Here is a 23,683-nt window from a genome sequence, read left to right as displayed (position 1 = left end):
CGGCAGAGGGCAAAATACATGACTGCTGTCACATGGAACACGATCTGTTTATGAAAGGGATTATTATGAAAGGGGCTGCATGCTTGGACAGTGGAAAACGTTCCAGTTCTGTGTTCCTTCACTTGTCAGCAATGTCTTCACACCTCCTCACATTAATGATGGGAGACAACTTCAACCTCACACGCATGACCATACGCTCACCACTTCTGGAAGTGAAAAGTTTCTACCCCACCCATTTGGTGAATATGAAATTCAAGAGCCTAACTTCGCTAACTACACACACATTTATGTAAGTGTTGCTTAAGGTTTAATTCCTTTGATTCCCGCCTGGATGATCAGTGCACAGAGAACCGCAAAGCCTGGAAGAGGCACCTTCAGAGAAGCCAAATCCTCACTCTTCCACAGATACATGGAGTTTAACCAGGAAGTAGAGTGCACTTCAGATATAACCATTTCCAGGAGTAGGTTTCAAAGTAGATACATTTCAACATTTGAAAATAACCATAAACTATTTTTTATCTATTGTTCTGCAGTAACAGGGCTCTCTTAGAGCACTAACAGATGATCACCAAAGGAACTGGCTTAGAGTTTAAAAGTGTTCAACCAGCTCAGACTGCCTTGCAAGGAACAACTGACAAAATCCTTTCCAGTACCCTGCTTTGGCTTCTCAGACAGCTTATGAATAATCATAAGGGGAAACCCTCTGAAGCTCCAGAATTTTTCACGTTCCCCTACCAATATCCTACTTTATTCACTTACAAAATGGTGGGTACCTATGGGGAGAGCAAGCTTTACTTTTCTCCAAGCATGATCATAAATTGCAGCAGTCCCCCAAAGCAAAAGACTTACTACTAACCCTATAAAAATGGAAATTTGACTCAGAATAACTAAAAATAAGCTTTCCACAATGCAAAGTAACAGAGCTAGGATCTGGTTCTTGCTCAAAGGAATAGAAGGGTGGCATATTAATCTTAAACTATGGCAGTACTGTAAAATTTCAAAAACTGAAATGATATATGCAGGAAAAATGAGGAATTTCCACTAGGGACTCTAATTCATATATTATGGGAGAGATTAAAGAATAATAAATTTTGGAAGGAAGTATTAATGGCTATATGGGGCACTGTGAACCTGGCATTCCCTGTAGCCTGGAACCTTGTGTACCAAACACTAAAAATGATTTGTGCAGGAGCAGAAAACATTAGATGTTATTCCGGCCATGACCAGTTACATACTGTACAAGGTAAGAACTCAGCAAAAGAAAAGACTTCCTCTATAATTTAGAGATGAACAGATAGGATAATATTAGCCATTATGTCAAATGGTAACAATCTCTGGGAATAAACGAGATGACAGCACTTAGGACGTTTCCCTTGCTCTTAGAGAAAGGCTGACCACAATGGTCCTGAAAATCATTAGCAATGCTGCTGTGCATTCATATGCAACAGCTTTCACCCTAAGCTATCTACAAACTGAGGCAGAGAAGCTAAGTAAAGTGCTCACAGTGAAGCAAATATCACAGTTTTGCCATGGGTTTATACCTCCTAGAGTCATGCCCTTCTCTCAAGTCCCATCATCTTTCCTGTGTTGATAATGTTACCCTTCGACTTGCATGCTGAAGCCTGCGTTTTAGCCTTCACGTTTGTCCGTTCTGGAGATCAACTTTTTGGCAAGACAAATAAAACCTCCATTCAAAGCAAGTTAAAGGTGAAAAATTTCCTGCTTCTTAGCCAAATTAATTAAAAAATACCATATATCCATACATTTTCCACAGAGTTATTCCTACTATATTAGGAGATCTCTTGGTGAACTGCTCTGGGGAGACAGAAGTGTGTGAGGCAGCAATCAGCTCATTAATTCAGAGTATTAGCACAGGACTGACCAGGCCACAAACAGCTTACAGCCTCAAGAAGTGGTCCTTCAAGAAGAGGCATGAAACATTAGCTGGCAGTTATGGGACACTTTCAGAGCCCACTGACCATCTGACTAGAGCTCTTGCCTCTCCCAGTCTTATACCAGCAATTAAGGCACTTCAGATACAAAGAGAAAGAGAACTGCAGAAAGAAAAGCTGGGTGAAAGCACGTACTGAAAGCTACCAAATCACCTAGCACATCCAGTACTCTCCCGGTGCAGGCCACAATGTGTGTCCCTACACAAATTCCCTGAGGTGCTGTGTGTACCATGTGATGCTGGGGATACCTGACTGACTTTACTGAACGCTGTAGTAAATGGTTGCACAAAATCCAGTGTAAATACCAGAGTACAAGCTACAGCTGTCCCTGAGGAGCTTTAACTTATGCACTGTCCCATAAAACTCCCAGGTAGGGAAATGAGTAAGAAGTCTCAATGCTTTCTTATTCCATAACCCCTTTGTGGCAAAGCATGCTGCACTGAATGTTTCCATTGTTCAATATAGACTGGGGAAATAAGATTAGCTTGAGATGGAATATCTCATTTTCTCATGCAGTATGTTCCCTAGCCAACTCAAGCTTGCTGGTTTGGCAGAACTCAGGGCTCTCTGAAGATGGTGATTTTTTTGAAGGCTGACAAAGTTAAGTTTGGCACAAATACATGCATTCCATGCCATACCTTACCCTCAGGTGTTACATGTAGGGTTAATGTTCTGCCAGAGCATAAGAGAACAGCACATCAGAGCCCGTTTTGCCTAACAGCTGAATTGTGGCTTTGAACTGTAGCTTTTCTTTTAACAGTATTAGCAACCTGGTCCCTTATTTCTCCTCCATCTAGTCAGTGTAATAGGCAACTGCAGATATTTTTCAAAGCTCACAAATGCCATGTGGCACACAGAACAATTAACTGCAGTCATCACTCTGGAGTCTTTAAGGAGGAAAGACACAGCTTAGAGAAAATGGATGCAAAGCAATTCTTAATGCGGTCTGACACAGAGGGTAACTTGCAAAACATAATCCTTGACCCCAAAGTCAGGAGTTAAAACAGCGGTGGCTTACAGTTCCAGGCAGAACAAGTGGCGTGGAAAGCCCTCAAGACAGCACAGCCAGCGTAACCACAGCATGTGAGAAGCAGGAGGATACAGAAATGACCTCCAGGAAACACCTCAATCGTCCATGCTCTGCAGAGCCATGTCTCAGGAGACTTTCACATGCCTGAGCAGGTGGGGAGATGGGAGATCCTACACCAACTAGATATACCCCTTCCACCCTGTGCAAATGGAGGCACCTTCAGATGAAGACGTGCTCTTCTTCCTTCTGACATACCACATTCAGGTTTTGCTGATATATATATATTGGTCAGAATGGCCATGGTGTAGATGAAGAAAATGCTGGCAGCATGCCAAAATCATAATGGTGAAAGCTGCTGCAGCAACAGCCAGCATATTACTGCGAGTGCAAGTTGGTGCTGGGAGAGCTGAAGAAAGACCCAGTTGAAGCGGGGAGAGAGAAGAACCAGGCAAAGCTGGCTCACAATCTTTCTTCCCGATGGGTAACTGCCTTCTCAAGCTGTTAGCTGAGGTTTTGAAGTCCTATATAGGATACACAGAAGCAATCTCTAAGCCAGCATTGCTAGTGCAGGATTCAAAGCCTTCGTAGCTTACTACTACTTTCCTTTGGAAAATAATCCAGGAAATCAAATGCAAAATCCTCTGCCTCAATTGACTGTTCCCTGGATTGTGAACTAAAGCACTGAACGTTATTGCTGGGCTTGTGGTTTCTCATGCAATCTTAATTGGGCCCCTTGTCGGTAGACTACCACGGATGGGTGTCCCTTGCTATAAGATCACAGGAAGTTTTTTTCTGTCCAACTCCTGCCTCATTCAACAGGAAGGACAATTGTTAAAACAGTCACCCAAATTTAGCTTCTGAAGACAAGCACTCAATGCATCTACAAAGGCTTTGTATGTAATATATGATACAATGCACAAAAAATATTTCCTCTGGTATTTTTAGATGACTTCTGGGAATCAGAAATTAATTCTTTATACTCAGTATGAATGTTTAAATATAATGTAACTGCACCTTACCCAATATGTAAAATAACACGTTTTCTTATTTGCTGAGCGCCTTTTTTCAGTGAAAAGCATGAATCTCTCTAATCATGTAACCTAACAATGTAGAAATCAATCTGAAGACTGTGTGTCTACTTTGTTGCATGCATGGCCAGCATTTTACAGGGACACACAAATGATGAGTAACTGTGCTAACCTGGATGTTGGAATGAATACCTTGGACAGGAAAATTTTTAGATGAATCTCCACAGCACTAAAATTTCAGCAAGCCTCCTTATAATGTGCACAACACTCTCCAGTTCCAAATGTAACCCTCAAGGAACACATGCATAAATTATAACATATCCACTGGGGAAACCTCTGAAATACTACAAAAAAGGGGGGAATGCATTTTAGGGGGCAGTCTGCTCAACTGTCTGCTTTTAAATACAATTTCAAATCAGGAATAATTAATGGCTGAACTGTGGTTAGTGCTTAGATATTATAAAGAGGAAAAAGCAAGAACAATTTCTACACGCTTTCATTACTGTGTAGAGAATGGAAAGGATTATCATTTGAAAATGTCTGGTGAGCTTTTTCTCTTAAACCTTTTGATTAAAGTACTTCTGTGCCTTGAATTCTAAGGAGTTTGGCCAAAATAAGGATACCATGCAAACCTCTAGTTCAGATATATTCACATACTGCTCATCTACTAAAATAATCAAACTAAGATGTCCAAGGTAGACTAACACATCACTAAGGTTGAAAGTGTTGTCTCCTCTGGAATATTACATTAAATGTTACTGAGATCAGGACACATCCTGCACCCCATTGTAAGGGTTGGGGGATCACAGGAAAAGAGCTATGTCTTCTCCAAAAATACTTCTGGTCTAGCACTTGTGTGATAAAAATGGATCCAGGTAAATGTAACTGTTGTTATTCCCCCAAACCACACACCTGCCCAACAGACAGCTCACAGAGAACGGACTGCTCTTCACCATAGTCACGTGGCACTCGGACATCCGAGCAGGAGCTGCCTACAGAGCGCATGACTCCTTTTCTGGCACCAGAGCTGCCCTGTCCAAGCACAGCTGGGCTGTCCAGCATTGGCAGTTTTAAGCAACCTGGTAAGACCATAGCCTCTAGGCAAGGCAAGCTTCACAGCTGATGCCTGGGTCCCCTCTATACCACAGAAATGCAACTGGCCAAAGACAGAAACTGTTTTTCAATGTTCTTCTCAATTTCCCTGCTTTTACCTCTGAGTGCTTATGCTTTTGCCAATTCTGATTTGGCTGCTGCTTCTTTAGTGTTTGATGGGTGTAATCATGATGACACTGGGAAGGTACATCATAGTCATTTTCTTCCCAAGTCATTTTATTGGCTCTGTTCGCAAATGCAACAGCTCCTGCCACTTCAAAGCAGACACAGCCAGCCTCTTTGCAAAAATGGGAAAATGCAGTCTCCAGAGCAAGTAATCAATTCACCGGTCGACTGAAAGTATTTAGTGGGTTCAGTAACTCCATGTAAGGTATCAGCTGTGCCAGCGGGTAGCAGCACACAGACAGCACTCACCTCGTGGAGGTCGCAACTCAGTGATGTTCTCGGTGGCTTCATCATCCGAATCTTCAGTTGCTACCACCTTGTACCTGTTGCTGCTCTGTTTGTTCAGTACATGCGGGACCTGCAGCGCAGCTTCTCTCTCTGCAGCCAGGTCCAAATCCTGCTGAGCAAGGTGGGCCCTCAGCTGCCTGATTTCAAACTAGAGGAAAAAACAACACCACATACTGATGTCATATAAGCGTGGCGAGAAGTCTATATTCTACAGTTGGGGACCTATTACTCATTTTATCACTAAACCACTACAGACTGGTGACAGCAAATACACAATATGGTTGAGCTAGGATGTGAGTCCAAGCTGCTGATGCTCTCCCAGAGCCCGTGTTGCACCATTGTTCACATAATCTAAAAATAATGACTGCCTCATGCTGGTATTCTATTTTGTACGTCTACATTCTAAAGATATGATTTTGGACAATTTTTAACAGATCTAACTGCAAAATCAAATGAAATCTTTATAGAAGACCACTCTTAACAGGCATTTAGGGATTTAGGTTCATGACAAACATCCCTAACCTGCTAGACTTTGTAATGAGAATTTCTGTGAAGGGAGGTTGTCTAAGCAGTACCCAGAATGGTCCTCCCCCACTAACAGGGCAAGGGGGAAGGACACCACAGTCCTCTTCCAGCTTGAAATCTTCTGTACTCAACGGTGTGCAGAAAACCCTGAGGAAGGTTGCCACTTTTCTGGCCACTCCCCTCAAATATATGAGCCATGGCAGTTAATGACTTACTGCAATCAGGAAGGGATTTGCCTCATAACTGGTGTTATAAAGCGGACACCTAACAAAAAGACAGAAGCTATCAGGTACGTTGTGATTGATGGACACAGCATATTTCTCTTGTGTTTGACAGCCACAGGTCTTCCACAATGCAAGAAAGAAAATATTTTTTCTGCAAAGCCTTCAGAGACCCTTTAAACCCTTATATAAGCACTACAAAATCCCACTGTCCTTCCCCTCTGCCATCCAGCACAGCCATGGGGCTGCATGGCAGAGTTTCTCTTTTTTAAACTCTTTTTAAGATCAGTAGTACAGCAGTGACCAAGTCATGGCTAATTATAGAAAGCCTAAGAGGGAAAAGCAAATTAGGCGAGTAATAGGCTAAGGCATTTAAAATTTAGCTTTGCTGGGCCGCCCATAGTTCAAGGCCTGAAAAGCCATCAGAGAGCACGATGCTATGGTGAGCCACACTGCACCTGTCACTCCACATTTACCACAGAGATGAAATTAGCACCTTGATGCTTGAAAACTGGTGTGTAACAGCATGTAGGCTAAATTAATCTGGTTCTGGCTCTCGACTCTCAGATGCTGACTCAAATCTACTTTGCTGTCAGATTTTGGAATCCATCAGTGGACCTAGTTGGTTCCACTGCAGTCCACATCAGACACGGTGCAAATCCCAGGCATGCTGCAGAGCACCAGCAGTTCCTCCAAGCTGTGTAAGAAACTGGTGGGGAAACAAGACAGTTTCCACAGATTTTAGAAAGGAAAAAAAAGGAAAGAAAAAGGGATTGCAGTTTGCCACATTGGGAGACTATCTGCTTTCCAAAGCATAAGGGAAGGAACTACAATAACTCAAAGGCCCTCTGCAAGACTCAAATCTAGAGAGCGAAAGGGCAATTTAAGTTTTCCAGATTGCATTCAAACCACCTAATATAGGGATCTAACAAAGCACACAGCTTTTTCTGTCTTGAAATCAGTGGACAGAGGTTTGGCAGCTGCAAACAGCTGGCTGCATGAAACACTCATTGCTCTTAACCAAAAGTCCTCTGGCAGTGGCAGTCAGAGGAGTCAGGTGGTATCAGCAAAAGTCAAAATACAGCCCCGCTCCTTGATTCCTTCAATGATACCTCCATGGCAGATCCCAGATGGTGGTTTTTGTGTTGACCTATCAGCTAGGAAAAAGTAGCAAACAGTAGTGCTAACTCTTTTCCCACCCACCCCTAAGCTTCCTGAGGCTTAAGGTGCCCGTGCCATACCAGAGGTGCCACTATGAATGTCATTCAGCTGTGAAAGGACTGTCTGGAGTTCAATTTTGCAACAGAGAGAATTTCAGGTTTTATCCTTGACTTGTGGGGGAAAAAAAAAAAAAACAAACCCTAAATATCTTACATTTCACCTTTAAAGGGAGAAAAATACCCTTTCAGACACTCCCTTGGTTTAAAGGAAGAAATGCACTCAAACATGATAGGCAAAAAATAAATCTGGAGATTTTTTTTAAAAATTATTGCCTAACCATATCTACTTGCCTAGCTCAAACTAAAAGGCAGTAAGAATTAGGCATCATTACTGTTCTTCTCCATTTCATATTTCATCCTTCAAAAACATTCCTGTGTGTCAGAAAAAGAAATATTGCCACTAAAATGCTTAATTCTGGCCTAGAGGTAGGATATGATTTCTTTTTTCATGGAAGAGAAAAAAAATCAGCAGGTATTTTATAACACAAATAGATAAAACTACCTAAGAGTCAGCTCAACAATTGTATTTCTGCATCACGCCCAATTTAATGAGCTTAAGCATTTACAAAGATAGGCTGAACCTTGTAACAATCAAAAGCTTGAAGAGAATCACTGCATTTTACAGATGTGAAAAAGGAAGCACATTAGGTGATCTTTCCTGCTACAGTGAACCTACAGCAAAAATGGGGGAAGAGACCAGACTTTCTGATGCCCACTTACATGATTCAATCGATAAAGCAAGAGTTTCCAGATATCCACAGATTATTATCAATCTCTAAAATTTCCATGCCCAGTTACCATCCAGTTTTTAATAGATGAGTTCATAAACTTTATGTTTAATATGGCTCTGCCAACAAGCTACGAACTACTCAGCCTGGTATGCTGGACCAAGTAGCAGTCTGGAACCATTGCTGGGATCACCATGCTGGACAACTACACTTTGTCCAAGCAATTCTTTATTTCCTATTTATATGGGGAAAATTACTATCTTGGTTGAATCCCAACCACACGGACAGCATGAGAAACTGGAATCCACAGAAAAAATTACTACTGCAGTTATTCAGGTGAACAGCTAGTACCTCTGGTAATGTCAAAAACAGAAGAGGCTTTGCTGCCATCTTACGTTTGAACGACAGAAATACACACTTGTGCCTACAGCAGCAGAGGAAGCACCTGCTTATGAAGATCGCACAAATGCCACATTCTAGCAGAAACTGAAACCTAGACCTGATGTCTTGGCTCATGAAACGCTTCCCTCATCCGCTGCCTGAGGCTGAGAAGCATATGCAGGACTTGCAACTTTTTAAGTGATATTTGAACGCTCTTTTATTGCTAGCTGCAAACACAATCCACATGCTTGCCTTACATTCAGGTCTTAACACTGAGCTAGTTCAGGTGGTCTAAAATCCAGAACTGAACATGAGACTGTCAAGAGCAGATGTGAGGATTGAATTCCTAGGCACAGTAAAGCAGCACAGTGCTCTGGACTTCAACATCATTTGCAAGGTGAATAATAGCACACAGAGATGTTCAGAAAGATAACAGGAAAAGCAGATGTTGCCTACAAAACCATGCAGCTGCAGCTGGTTAACACAGGCTTTCCCTTTCACTTTTCCATTACCTCAGATGGTCAGCTTCGAGGTCCCATTCATGTTTGCCCTGAAGTCTATGTAGTCATTGAAACAGTGGAAAGCTAGAATTAAATACCGTTGTATGTGTAACTGTCATTTTTTTATTGACAGAGAAGAGGGTATTCATCGTAATAATGGTGTTTGTCTCACCCCCCCATTCACTGTTCCTGATGCAAAGTGATCCATACAACGTGTTCCACAGACATGCAGAACCGTAATACTGTTACACACACAGAGCATAAGACAGAGCCAAAACCCTACACAATATACCGCTTCCAAATGCAAACCCAAACTCTCTAAGTCTCTAGCATGTTCAAAAAGGGACTGGGTGGGATGGAAAAATCACCATTTATCATAAGGATTGATTTAAGAAAATGAAAGGACATTCAATAAAATATCTAGGAAAAGTTAAACCACAAACAGAGATTTTTGCTCACAAAAGGCATGCATCTACTCAGGACATCAGCTCAATATTAATTGTTTCCAATTATTACTTCAAAATTATCCCAAGATACTGTAGAAGCTGGAATACAGTTTTTGCCACTAAAAGCAACCCACTAAAAATAAAGGTTAAGTCTAAGAGAAGTGGGTGTTCCTTACGGGCGTAATTCAATGAGAGACTGCGTGAGCAAATTATGTTGTAGGTGCTTATATCTATTGAACATCATATTGAACACTGACCTCGGGCAGTTCTAATGTGTAAAAGAGCTAATGAGATTGCTCTGACTGCATGTCATGCAGTCCAGGGCAGGTTAAATAAATCATTAAAAGGTATAAAATATAACAGTCTTTTAAAGTAAAAATTCTGGGCCAAGTTAAACACATGAAATTTCTATTTGCAGTAGGAGCTGATGTAGCTATCTGAATGTAGACCTGAGCCTCTCTAATACAGGGTACTGCAGGAAAGCTGTACTGAGAAAACCGTGCTCCATATTTTCAGGTAGACCATCCTTCCTTCAGCCTGTAAGGAAGGATGCGTAGCACGAGGGGAAAAAAACAAAGCAAAAAAAAGTGCATATGAAGTTATGCACATGCTTTGATTTGTTTAAATTAAGGCTTACTCACAGGTATCAGCCCTATGTTAAGAACCTTGGAAATACCACAGAGAGCCAGTGGGCAAATAATGCTGTTGTGTGGAAGAAAACTTGTTGTGATCAAGGAGACTAAGGTAAACCATCGCCTGACTCAACATAATTACTAACTGAGCACTGGTCCATTTGAGGCTGCTACTGACATTATTTATGGGGACACCTACAATATTCATTAGCTTTAATTACATATACTTTAGTAGCTTCTGGTGGGTTCCTTTACCAATAAGTTCCTAACATACTTCGCAATGGAAAAAATGTATTTGAAAACTTCATAGAATCACAGCATAATCTAGGCTGAAATGGACCTGTGAGGGTCATCTAGTCCAACACTCTGCTTAAAGCAAGTCCATTTAGCTCAGGTTGCTAAAAGGCTGTCCTGTCAAGTTTTGAATATCTCAAAGGTTGAATATATTACAGCCTCCCTGGCAATCTGCTCCAGTGCCTGACCATTCTCCTAGTGAAAGTGTTTGTTCTTATATTTAATAGGAATTTTGCACATTCCAAGCTTGTGTACTGTCACTCTGCACCTCTGAGAAGAGCTTGGCTACACCCTCCCATGAGGGAGTTTAAGACAGCAACAAAGGTGTAATACACGTGGCTAATGTGAAAATACACTTATTTCCAAGAAAAAGGGAGATCCAGACCTTCTCATATAAGAACGAGTAACTAGATTGTCAGGCATGAAGAAAAAGTTCATTGATGGTAAATTTAAACTTACTTAGTGTTTTCAAAATTTGTTACATGTCCTCTTGTAGCACAAACTTAGCAATATTTTGGCAGGAAAGAAACCAGAAAGAACTATGGGGCACGCCTGTGCACTTCCTCACTCAAAGAATGTATTACGTGATTATTTATATGTACCCAGATGTACCCAGAGCTCTAGATAACATCTCAGTTTATATGCCTGGTTTTATAAAATGTGCCACCCCAGCCTATCTGGTATTTACAACATGCATGTAAGACTCAAAAACGGACTTAGCAGTGAATCGTATAGTACTTCCCTTCAATGGTCTAGCAACAGAGTATGATTGACATAGTTTCAAAGAGATCAATGAACATTTTAGCCAGAGGCTTACTCGTGCCTAATGCAGGAGCAATAACTTTGCTCAATTCTATTAGTGCTGTCTGTACAGAATGCTCTGCCCTAAAACTCATTTGCTACTGGGATACAATCCAATGTTTATTTCCATTAGTTTAGCCATTGTTGGTAACAATAAAAATCAGGAGACAGTTGCAAACTAATGATTTACGGGCAGAATGAAACATGGGATGACCTTGGCTGCCTTCCATTCACCAAGAAAATGAGTGGTAGTTAGAAATAAATTAAAATTATTGCAAAAGGATAACATAAGTTATTTCTCCGATAGGTAATTTTACCAGCTAAATAGCCCTGTCATTAAACTAGCAGCTGTTGTACAAATTATATTCCAAGATAAAAAAGAAATTATAGCTTCCATAGTTGTTGCAGCTTTGAGAATGATGAAAAACCAAATTCCATAGGAGCTGACAGAAAAGGAGCTCTTGTGATAAGGCTGTATACATAGTCTTGGCTGGACTGTACTCAGCTGAATGACTCTTATGAAAGTTAAGCAGAAAAAATCATGTAAGTGGATCTATCATCAGAAATGGAAATTCCTTTACAGGTGATTCCAGAGGAAAAAAGCAATCTTCTCTGACTGGAATTTGCATTGTTAATGAAACTTTGGAACTTCGTTTTGCAATTTAAGTTATTCTGATAAAACAATACCACCAGCAGTATACTCTGTTCATATTTTTGGTAGTAATTGCAGAGAGACTTTTTTACCTTTTACCTTTACCCATTTTTAGAGAGCCCTGTTACTGTGATCATTAATGTTTCTCATGTTTTGTGAAGTCCTGTACAGCTATGTCAGCCCTTTCAGTATTTTCTGTCTTGACTGCCCTCATGCTCCGCTCCCTTTTAATGACTTCTTTCTTGGCCAATGGAGAATAAATAAAACAGCAAACTATTCAAACAGTTTCAGTGGGGTACTACAGAGAACAAAGCGGTGGTCCATGCAACTATAATTTATAAAATATATTCTGGTTTTCAGATGTATGGCTGGCCAAAAATCAACATCTGGAAAGAGTTTTCATGTTTGCAAAAGTACGTCTCCAATGTCATTCAGGAATGGAAATGTACTTTATAGTTGTGATACCCTATCACTGGCCAAAAAAATATACAACTGGCAAAAGAAACAGAATTCAAAAAGTAAGATGAAGGGAGGTTGCATCTTTCCTGCTTTTTTTTTTTTTAAAGCAGGAACTCCATTTTTGCCTGTCAGGTATTAAGTACCAGCTTCAAAACATGAGGGCACGGGACTTCTCAGAGAACTGGCCACCCATTAGTTTCGTTTTAAACCCCAAACAAAACAGGCTAATTTTTTTCCCCCAATTCCTCTTCAGAAATAATGAGTATTTTGTCTGAAACGTCCAAAATTATTACATCTGCAGAAGATGCCAGACCTTAAGAATTTCAATCCCAATTGCCTGACAAGTGGCAAAGCAGTAAGAAACTGCACATGGGATCTCAGAAAAGGAAGTCCTGGGAAATCTTTCTAACAGGAACGTTTTCAGCCCTGTCTATGATTATTAAATAAATGCAAGTCATCAGTGTGGTCACAAAGATGCAGCCTCAGGATGATTCAGTATCCACATCCACTGCTGGGATGTAGGCAACCATGGTGGCTTGCCCGTTCTTCCCACTTGTGCTGGCACTGGTGTGCCCCAGCATGTATCTGAGGCAACAGCTGAAGCCCCTGCAGGCAGCTCCCAGCTACCCCCTCTGCCCGTGCCAGAGGTGGCACCACACAGACAAGGCAAATGGGAATCCCTCCCTGCCAGAGCTCCAGATTTGAGAACAACCAGACTACTGTAGGCAAACCTTCACTCAAAAAACAGACATGCACGCTTCAACTCCATGAACGAGCAATCCTTTGAAAAGGTCAGGAAAGATGATCAAATGAAAAAGCAAAAACCTGGCAGAATTTTAGACATTAAACACCATTAGGAGACGTTTTTCCCACCAGATACTGTACGCAATGTTAATGTGAATATTATAATGCTGACAACTTGTTCTTGACTGAATTATGAAGCTAATAATTTACAAAGCAAGGATGCAGAACTTGTGTCAATGTCTTGTGTTGCTAACTGTAGCAAATCAGTACATTTACCTCATATTATACAGCTGAGACATTTGTTTGGCAGGAAGTCAGGACAGTAAAGTAAGAGGGATTAGTATGCTGTCATTTTTCTATAGTCCATATTTTTCCATAGCTGATGACACTTGAAAGCTAGGAGACAACCTGCTCTGTTTTCACAGATTTACTCATCTACCAATGCAGTATTTCTTTGTACTTGACATACAGCTATGCTGTAACCATCAGACCTCAGATTAGGGCTACTACACTCAGACATTTTGCAAACCAGCCATGCAGAGAAGGAGTACATGAATCAGAATGGAGAGTTGCAAAAGCTGCTCCTGAACCTCACTTGGGATAACAAGCCCACCTTTACTCGAAGACTATGAAATAACACCACCAAAAATTGTTTAGAGATTGAGAGTGTTATCTGGCTGCATAATACATTTCCTAAAAACGAATGTTTTCAAATTTAGGATTGTCAAGACCTTTAGCCTAATAGTATGGTCTAACAGACAAAATACTGCAATGGGACTCAAGAAATTGCTGATTTGCCTAGTGTCTTTGGTCAAAGGGTAGTATCTCCCCTGTAAAATGGGGTATATACCATTTTCCTGTTCGTTTCACAACCATGAATCACTTAATAGCATTGTGCAAAGTTGTCATGAAGAGGACTGCAGTTTTGCCACTGAAGATACTTGCAGAGTTGGAAGTAACTAATTTTTGGCAAAAGTCAAGCCTAAGGTTTAGAAATTTGTTATGGTTAATGTGAGACTCTCAAAAACAGTGTTATGAAATGACACACACTGTCAATAGGTCTTCCAAATTCATCACACAGACAAGGCAACCTAACACCACCAAGAGTTCATTGCAGAATCCTAGGCTGAAATCCAGGACACCTGGAACTAAATCTAAAAAGCCATTTGGGGCCCTAAATACTGATGGTTTCAGAAGTATTTTAGGTTCCTTGGTAAAAGATGGGCACCTAAATCCCTGCTTCAGATTATGCACCTTTTGGGCAGTTGGTCTGTTCTAGGACAAGTTGCCTCTCCTGTCTGCTCAGGCCCTTCAACTTTTTGACTGACTGAGCCATTCTGACTTACAGGTCTCCTCATTTTGTATTTGGAAAGCAACTACCACAAGTGGGGAGCGGGAGCTGAAGCTAGAAATCTCCAGGATTTATTTGGATACCTCATAGTTACCCTTACAACTGAAACAAGAAGTAAGTCACTTGGGGGATCATTCTGTTGTGGCTTGACGGTCACCTGAACGCCTCGCTTAGCCTGGGCTTCAACATACATCCCTGGTTTTTACTTTAACGCAGGTTATTCAAGAACTCATTTGCCTGAGAGAAACCGCAAAAACTCCTGGCTCGTTGCCCAAACAGTGGTTTTACACCTTTTTCATGTAAATATATTCATTTGAGGTATTTTACGTTTCACCTCCCCTTACCTTAAGACTGATCACTGAACGTTTGGGGGCCTGGGAAGAGTCTTAAGTCTTGACTGCTTCCAGGAACTAGAAGCTTCTATTGCAACATTTTGAGTCTGCCAAAAGAGTCTCTGACTGACCTACAGGGAAGCTGCCTTCTGCATTTAAAGCAGGGAGGTTCATTAGCTTTCAACTACACATACTTTTCCTAGGAATACAGCTTTAATATAGCTGCAGTCTCCCAACAACGGCAATGACTTCTACATGTTCTTAGTGTAACGTCAAGCTATCTGTACTCGTTCAATAAATTACATACTGGAAGCATTCTTTTTCTATTCCTCATATTTGTTTTCCTCACCTTAAACACAACCACAGCAGCCGAGGGAGAAAACTGCTGTTTGACAAATAGCATGCTGACCATATCCTGGCTGCAAGCTAATACTTCCTTAACACTGAGACCCGTCACCTTACAACGGAAGTCCTAGTGATACTTCGCAAATGTTAGCTTGCAACAAAGTACATGAACTGTTTGATTTGCCGTGACAAGCTATGAGTAAATAAAAACATAACTGAACTTTACCCCTTGTTCTTGGCAGATCTGGGTTAGTCTTTCCAGCTGCTCATCTTGAATAACCTTTGCCTTCTCATATTGCTGAATCATCATCTCCATCTCCACTTTCACTGGAAGGACATAGGCTGGAAAACACAAACAAGCACTTAAAGTAACTCAGCTGTGATTTGTTTTTTTATCAGAGGGAAAACCTTTACAGACATTTACAGGCCAAAGAATGTCACCCCTTTCACTTGCATCTAGAGAACTAGAGTATTTCTTATAGAAATAGCACTAGAGTATTTCTTCTGGGGAAGAATTTCTAACATGTGAAACGCAGCTCATCAGCAGGGTCTAGATCTTGTTTGGTCAGGTCTCCAGTTCCCTGGCTGATCTGAAATGCATCCTGCATGCCCTTCCAGCTTCTGCTGCACTAATACAGATCTTTTCCAGTGTTCACCATGGATTTGCTGAACTGCTGGGTAGGAGGATTTTCTGCTTAGAGTTAGGCCCATCCCCTCTAAACCTGAACAACATGGTTCCCTTAGGAAAAAAGCTATTCCAGAGCCCTAAGCATTTATTTCTTACCACGAAGTCTAGGAATTAAGTCCTTAATGGAAGTAGCAGACTAAGAAGGATATTTTAAAAAACAAAAAGGCATTTATCTTCTATTGCTTTTCAAGCTACAGCCTAGTTTTCAATAGGTCTTCTGAATGCCTCTGGAAATTTTGCTCCTGTCATAACTATGGCAAACTCAGACTGATCAGCAAAGCTGTTCAACACATACTGCAATTCTTGATGTTTTCCGAAGCTACACAAGATCCTGAACTTTTCTTGTACACTTCAGTCAGAGGGCTACGACCTTTCCTCAACTCTGAATACAGAGTTTCCTGGGCATCTAAACCCAAAATAACAACTTGACTCTGATCTTTCACACGTGAGCAAAGCAACCCTTCATTTATTCCTTTTCCACCTCTCTTCCCTGTAACCTGAACCACCTACGCTAAAGTCCTTGCTTCCAGGCACAGTTACCAGTTCTGCCCTCTGCAACCTTGACTTATGCAAAACAATACCAATACATGCTTCATTATTATGCTGTACAGCACACCAGCGTCGCAGAGAGCACCTTTAGCATGGAACCCCCATGGTAAGAAAATGCTGCTGGAATCCGACATAAAAATTGTATCACAGACAAGAACTTGGAAAAGAAAGCCCCAAGACAGAGGTAGCTGTATGGAAATGGGGAAGGTGTAGCAGATATCAGAAAAACAGATCGGAAGCAATTATTTTGCAGAATCAGGAATGACATCTGGTGGCAAGAGACAGGAAGCAGGTCAGGGCATTTACTTTACAGGATAGGGGTTGTGAAGGTGCCTAAAGAAAAACAAACCAATCAATTATAAAGGCTCCTAGGGAACAGGAGATACAGTCATGAACTTGAGACCTACTCTCCTCCATGGGAGTCATAACTCTCTTCTGTTCAGTACTTCTAAAATGTAAGAAGGAGAATGATAGAAACAGTGGTGGCAAGCAATCTTTTTGTATTTTTAAAATCTCTTTTTTTTCCCAGCCTGCCAGGTAATTCTTGGAGTCACAAACTAAATCACCACTCACCATCAATGATCCTCTTCACTCTCCATATCCGTAGTGTGATAATAAGGCTGATAGCATCCCATGGGCTGCTGGGGCCATTAGCCACTGTTGAGGCCACCATTGGTGCCAAGGACAAGATTATGACAGCACCATCAAACACCTAGAGAGAAATCAGTTTTTTCAAACCCTTCCTAAAGATCATAACCCTGCCATTCCTGCTTGGGGTCTTGAAGGGGTCCCACTTTGCCCAAAAGAAATGCAATTATGGTACATTTTTGAAAGGGATATGAGAGGTGGCCAAGCCACAGAAAGGCTGCATCCTTTTTAGGTAGCACAACAGAATTCCTCAGTGCATTTTATGAGGTGAGGAGAGATAAACTGTGGTGGGAGGGCAGTGAGAGAGAAAGGTATTTGGAAATACTGGCCAAAATCCCCAAGCAGAAGTGATAGCCTAAATGCTATTACAGCCAAAGAGTTTTATTATCATTGGTATTTATTACCTGTTACTTGGCATAATGTCATCCCAAAAAAGGATACAGTCCCTGCCCATAGATCTTGCTGTCTAAATGAAGAGATCAAGAAGACAAGTAGAAAAAGACGGAGCAAAGAGACTTGATGGCTCTTGGCCACGTCCTGACTACAGAACGTGTGTGGGAACGGCTGTGCATCAAGACAGAAAGACTCCCTGCTCTCACCTTTATTGGGCAGCTAGGTGTTCAAGGATTTTGACAACTGGGACTATTCAGAATGATTTGTATGACATTGGTTGCATTGGGATTAGATCAGAAAAGGCAATTGTGCAAAGTATTAGACAAAAATGCGTGAGTAAATACATTTCAGAGCAAACTGGCAATAGTGTTGTGTCTGTCCTACACTTGCTTAGCAGGGTAGAACAGAATACCACGTTCTCATTCCTACTGAGACCCTTCCCAGCTGCCAAAGATCACTGATTAATGGTTTGCATAAGGAGCCAGGACATAGTTTTTATAAGCACTACGCATTCAGAATTGTGCATAACAATTCAGTGTACTGAAAAGAAACACTTCTTACTGCCACCATTTGATGGGCAGCGAAAAATATCACTCCATTCCAAATTTCCAAAATGAATTATCAGAAACTGCTGCATTTAGCCTGCATAATAAGAATCTCTGAATCAATAATTTAAGTTTCACTTCAGTGTTTTTAGCAAAGCAAGTTAAAAGGTTTACAACTTTATTACAAGCCTCTAGAGTCACTTAAGCTCTGAGAAAACCCAGATTTTTTTCTGGTGCTTCCTGTGCAGTATTAGTTTATCAGACAGTATCAAAAAAGAGCTTTTCATTTTCCTGATCTCCAGATTTCTGCTCAGATTGTGATTGTGTTACTTATAACACATGTATTTCCTTATCTGCCTCTGCAACAGTATGCACATTCTACCTAATTTTTAATTTGTGCTACAAATTACAGTGTTTATCATAATTCAATTTAATTAAAAATAATTTCACAATAAAATTGGGGGGGTTGCCAAACCAGTATTTTCTATCAGAAGACTACACTCAATTTTTCAACCAGTTCTAATTTCAACTTGATTACAGGAATGGGGTTACACAAGTCACATGACAATTTTTACTCATATTGCTCAATATCTCAGGGCAACAGTATCAACAGTTAAGACTAGCACAGGTCTAACAACAAAATAAATAGACACAAAGTGCAAAAATGCCACAATCCCTCCCTTAATAAAATATTTCCAAATATTGCACTCTTCTGAGTCTCTCTCAGAAAAAGGGACTGCAACATACAGCTACGTATACATGCATATAATGGGAAAAATGTGCATATTTATGTGAGTTAAAAGATATTGTATTGCATCAGGTCTATAACAAAGCCATCCAAAGCAGTTCTTAATATTCTTACTGCGTCTGCCTGGAAAACGGTACAAAAAGTATGAGTGCTTACCTCTATTTTGTTTTCAATGTAATCCCATATGCCAAGGACCACAATTCTCAAAATAGTCTAGTAAAATAGATTAGGGGAAAAAAAAAAAGATAATGAATGTTATTGTAATTTTAGATAAACATTTAGTCCTTTATCTAATTAAGGGATCATTTTTTGTCTTACTTAAGCATTATGCATTTCTTCTGAATAATAATGAGGATCTAGAAATAGCTACACTTCTATACTATAAAAGCAGGTATTGCTTTCCAACCACTATATTGACTCAGTGAAACTTCCATAAGCAAGTTCAAATGTTCATCGGCCTTTCCATCCTCCTAAAATTTCGCTTTTAGACTCGTGAGATTTAGATCACCAAGCCACCCCACCCTCCTGACCCAAGCCTATATAACATCCACTCTGGGGCCCCCTCAGTTGGAATGGGAGAAGATTCTCTTCTCTTGCCATCTTTGATATGCCAGTGCTTACTATTTTCTAACAGAAGAGACACTGCCCCCTCTTGATGCCTAAAGATACTGATATTTCATCAATCTGAAGAGCAGAGGCTCTTATACTCCCCCTCTCGCTGTTGTCTTATTATAAAATCCCAGAAAGTGATAGGATAAGGGAGAAAAATTTCTCTGTGATCCTCCTCTGTGAAGCAAAACTGCTGTAAGTAGCATCAGTAGCTAGAAAAGAGGAATAAAGAGCACAGAATGAACCAATGGTGAATTCCCATTAAAAAATTCAATGGCATCTTTCCTAATTTTTAAGCCAGTTTTGAAAAGATGCAATTAAAAAAAAAAAAAATCAATCAGCCAGCTAATGATAGAAATTGAATTCACATAAACGCATAACTGGTAGGGATGTTTTCTGCCAACAGCAACATCAAGGTTAGATTTTGACGGACACTACAGACACGAAGAGGCTAACTGCAGCTATGTTTCTTGCAAAGAAGATCAAAATGCTACTTTCTCCACTAAAGAACAGTACTAATGACAGAGAGCTCAGCAGGCCTGTGTGTGAGGGGTGACCATGCCAAGAACAGTGCAGAAAAAAGTGACTGTGGTGAATATATGTATCTCCTCTTCATTACAAATACAGATACATTAAATCCCAACCGACTCTGAATTTATGCCAAACATAGCAGCACTAACTAATTGCAGAACAACACTGGATTTTTCAGTACTGTTCCTATGCATGGTTTTGCCAAACCCCATGAGCCCAATTGCCTCACTTGGCCCAGGATGACTATGCTGAGCTCTACCTTGGCACTCCAAACCTGGATAACAACACTTAATCCTGTTTTGCAGAGGGAGACATTGCTGTGGGAGATATGGTGCTTTCAGAGCCCAGCCTCATACCATCAATGAGCAGGAAAGTGAACCAGCCAACGCTTACTCAGAAATGGCGTATGTGAAACATTGGCCAAGTCTGGCTGAGAAAGGGAGTCACTAGCCAGAAGAGAAAATGCAGTGCACTCTTTCCTCTACAAAAAATTATGAGTCTCTACGTAGACACAAAGAACAGCTAACACTGCTGGTGTGTATTCCTAAAAAGAACATTTTACTTACAAAGCATTTTACAAATACAACATAGGAATAAGGCTCACAGCAATTTCCTTATTAACCTGTATGCTCGAGGTTTACATGTGGAGGAAGAGATGAATAACAGTAGCTCCTCAAATCTCTTAGTGATTCCAAATTCGCCAGCATGATGTGATGTAAGTGCAAGATGTAAGTCACATGCTGCTGTACAACCAAGGCACTCCTGCAGCCTAAACGCAGGCCCTGAGCAGCATACTTTCAGACAAAAGCATCCCAGCTCCTCTGCAAGCACCTCCCTCACTCCCCATTGAGAAGCTGCACAAAATGCTTCAGGACAAGTTATTCATGAGCCCGTAAGTTCAGCTATATGAGTTAAGCTGGGGTCCACCACAGTAAGTTCCACAGCAGGCAGCCATCGGGAAATGCATGAGGAAAAGCAGTACCTTCTTTAAAGCTTGGGATGCTACCCTTCCTACAGCAACCCTGTTGACAGCATAGAGAAATCTGGCTCATTTTCTTCCACGCTTAGGCAGCATTTATGAAGTGCTAGGTCAATAAGCAACTAACTAAAGGATGGCTGAACAGTTAACACCTTTACAGTAACTGATGGTGAAAATCTTTCTTCCTTTGGACAACTGTGCACAAAGGTATTTCCACTGAAATAATAAGGCATATCTGCACAAAGAAAATAGAAACCCTGTCTCACAACCCTAAACACGATTTAACATGGGGCCATTGAGGGAATATAAAAAAGGATTTTCCTTTCTGCCTTTTTAATTCCTCACTGCAGAGTTTAAATCAGACTGTGCTACTGTCATATTAATGGGTCTGAGCAGTTCCAAGGGCTGGAAGCTAGCACGAACGTTTTCATTTTCAGTCTGCTGACGTGAATCAGCACAAGTCAGCAATGACTGGAAGTCTACTCGGCAGACATTTAATGCAGTAATGGTTGTTGGTACTACCTCTAGAACATAGGTCTCCTCCTCAGAAAAAATGCCTTAATGATAAGCATCTTTGCTCTCAGCTAGAGCAGACACACTGTAGGAAGGGAAAGTGTGAGGGCAGAATGAACACAGCTCCCAATCTGAGAGACACTCTTCAGAACAAACTGGGCACAACTAAGGGTTAAGCTTTAAAAACATTTGTTCTGTATGGAAGGTCTTAAAGCTATGCACCAGCATTGTCACTCTTAACAAAAAAACTCCCATCACCACTGAAGTGACAAAAGCCACATAAGACAGCTTTTCCTTGGTGCCTGGGGGGAACCGGCTGCCCCAAGAAAGTAGCATGAGTGAGTCACAGACTGCTGTGCATCTGGAGACACAGGTGCCATACGCTTACTGCTCACTGGCCAATCTTCACTAGTGGGAACTCCAAACTAGGTTTAGCTTTCTCTACTCTCCGTTTGTACAAAGCACGAGATCACATCCACTGCTGCTGTCGTAACTCTCACCCAGAGGAGTATGAACCAAGCAAATTTGGACTTCACTGGGCAAATCTCCCTGACTGTTCAATATAATAAATACTTTGACTGAAATCAAAGTATTGGTGTTACTTACAAACAACATTTTATTATTTTTCCTAAGCAATCAAAGATATCTTTCAAATACATATTGCATTTGCTTGTGTACTTTCTCTGTACAGAATTTAAAAATTGAGAATCTATAGCAGAATCTGAAAAAAAGAGACAGAAATTAATAATCCAGAAAACTTCCTATGCACTGTACATGGACCAAACTGAAAAATACACATGAATTGGAAGAGAATTGCAACTGTAACATTCATCACAGACAAAACATAAGTGTTACTCACAACTCTACCATTTGTAGACACAAGAATCTACAAGAAATAGGGAAAAAATGGAGAAGCACTGCTGCTTCCTACTGATGTGCAGGCATTTTTCAGCACTGTAGCAAATGCACACACATATCTTTGCATTACACTACAGGCATTCTGCATTTTTGGACACAGATTCGAAAGCAAATGTTAAATATCCGTGGTGAGTACTTTTCTGTTAAAGGCTACTGCCAGCTTGGTTTTTTGTACTTGAGAAAGAACGCTTTAATATTTCTTTACTGCATATCTTTTAATTAGAAAGTCCTTAACATATATATTTTTTTAGTTATATCAGAAATACATTTTTCGTTTTGAGTAAAGCTAAATTATTACATAAAAGTCTGTCCAGTGCACTAATAAAAGGTAAATGACTGAACACTTCTGTTAACTTCTTTAAGTTGGAGTAAACCCAGATAAAAGTAAAATTTTAAAGCATTTTTCAGACAGAAATGTAATTTCGAAGTTGACAGTGTCCCTTGGTGACACACAGTTGATTGTACAACATTAACTGTCTGCAGTGAAGTTTATGAAGAACTGTGTGATGCTGCAGGTTTTCTCTCTGATTTTGTAGGGAAACCTGGCCAAGTCCTTTGCTGAGACAGCCGTGTGAATTCCCACAATCTGCATGAGCTAGCTACATTTGTCAGCTGACTGCAATGTACATTAGGTAATTTTAAATACTTTTTTGCTTGCACAGTTAATATACAATTTACTACTCAGTGACTCATTGTGCCAAATTCATCTGTAGTGTAAAGAAATCAAAAGGAGGCAGCACAGGAGGTGAAGCTGGCCCACCAGGTTTAGCTAACAGCAAAGGAGAGCAACTCTGCATTTCGAGATAGGGTAGTGATTGTACAAGAGCTAGACAGGATGGAGTGGGATGGAAAGGGTGTCTTTAGAAGAGCCCTTCCTTCCACTGCCACAAAACTAATCTATCTGTTGCAGTGCGTCTATACCTCTAGCTTGTAGAGAAACTCCAAAGATCAAGCTTCTGCCTTTTGGATGTGTCTTGTAGGACCAAATATTTATTGAAATCTTTCCCAGAAAGAACACCTTGTACCCAATCTGTAATTTATAGCCTCTCTGGTTTGGGTCACTCCACAGAGGCCCTAGCTCATTCACTGCTTAAAAGAACCTTCTTTTGCCATCTTCTGGTGTACCTGTCCTGAGATACTGCATTAGCTGTTCTAGTGCACGCTATCCCCAGGCCACCAGAGCACGGAGGAACATGTTAGCATCTGTAAACTGAGGCGTCCTTCTGTTTTCAGTGCATATGCATCCTCCTCACATGGTTTCTCTTCAATCAAGGCTCTGCAAGGAAACATATAACTACTCACCTCACCTCACATATTACACAGTACAAAACATTCCCCATCTACTGTGCTCGGTA

At 40.8% G+C, this 23,683-nt stretch overlaps 2 protein-coding genes across 6 annotated transcripts in view; both read right to left on the bottom strand.

Annotated features, from left to right (window-relative positions):
* FBXO22 (F-box protein 22) overlaps positions 1–23,683 on the bottom strand; it is a 183,062-nt gene that overhangs the window by 66,998 nt on the left and 92,381 nt on the right. The gene's annotated exons all lie outside the window — the stretch shown is intronic.
* Positions 1–23,683, bottom strand: part of TMEM266 (transmembrane protein 266) — a 91,301-nt gene that overhangs the window by 13,282 nt on the left and 54,336 nt on the right. For all 5 annotated transcript variants that reach the window (XM_052807640.1, XM_052807644.1, XM_052807639.1 and 2 more), the window contains 4 exons: positions 18,935–18,991; positions 17,018–17,156; positions 15,434–15,549; positions 5,538–5,724 (listed from right to left, as the gene is read on the bottom strand). In XM_052807640.1, coding sequence (XP_052663600.1) covers positions 5,538–5,724; positions 15,434–15,549; positions 17,018–17,156; positions 18,935–18,991 — 499 coding nt within the window. The remainder of the gene's footprint in view (positions 1–5,537; positions 5,725–15,433; positions 15,550–17,017; positions 17,157–18,934; positions 18,992–23,683) is intronic.

The sequence above is a fragment of the Harpia harpyja genome, chromosome 14 (genome assembly GCF_026419915.1).
Source record: "Harpia harpyja isolate bHarHar1 chromosome 14, bHarHar1 primary haplotype, whole genome shotgun sequence".
In the NCBI taxonomy this organism is placed as follows: domain Eukaryota; kingdom Metazoa; phylum Chordata; class Aves; order Accipitriformes; family Accipitridae; genus Harpia; species Harpia harpyja.
The sequence above is the reverse complement of the archived record's forward strand: the minus strand, read 5'-3'. Positions and strand labels throughout refer to the sequence as shown.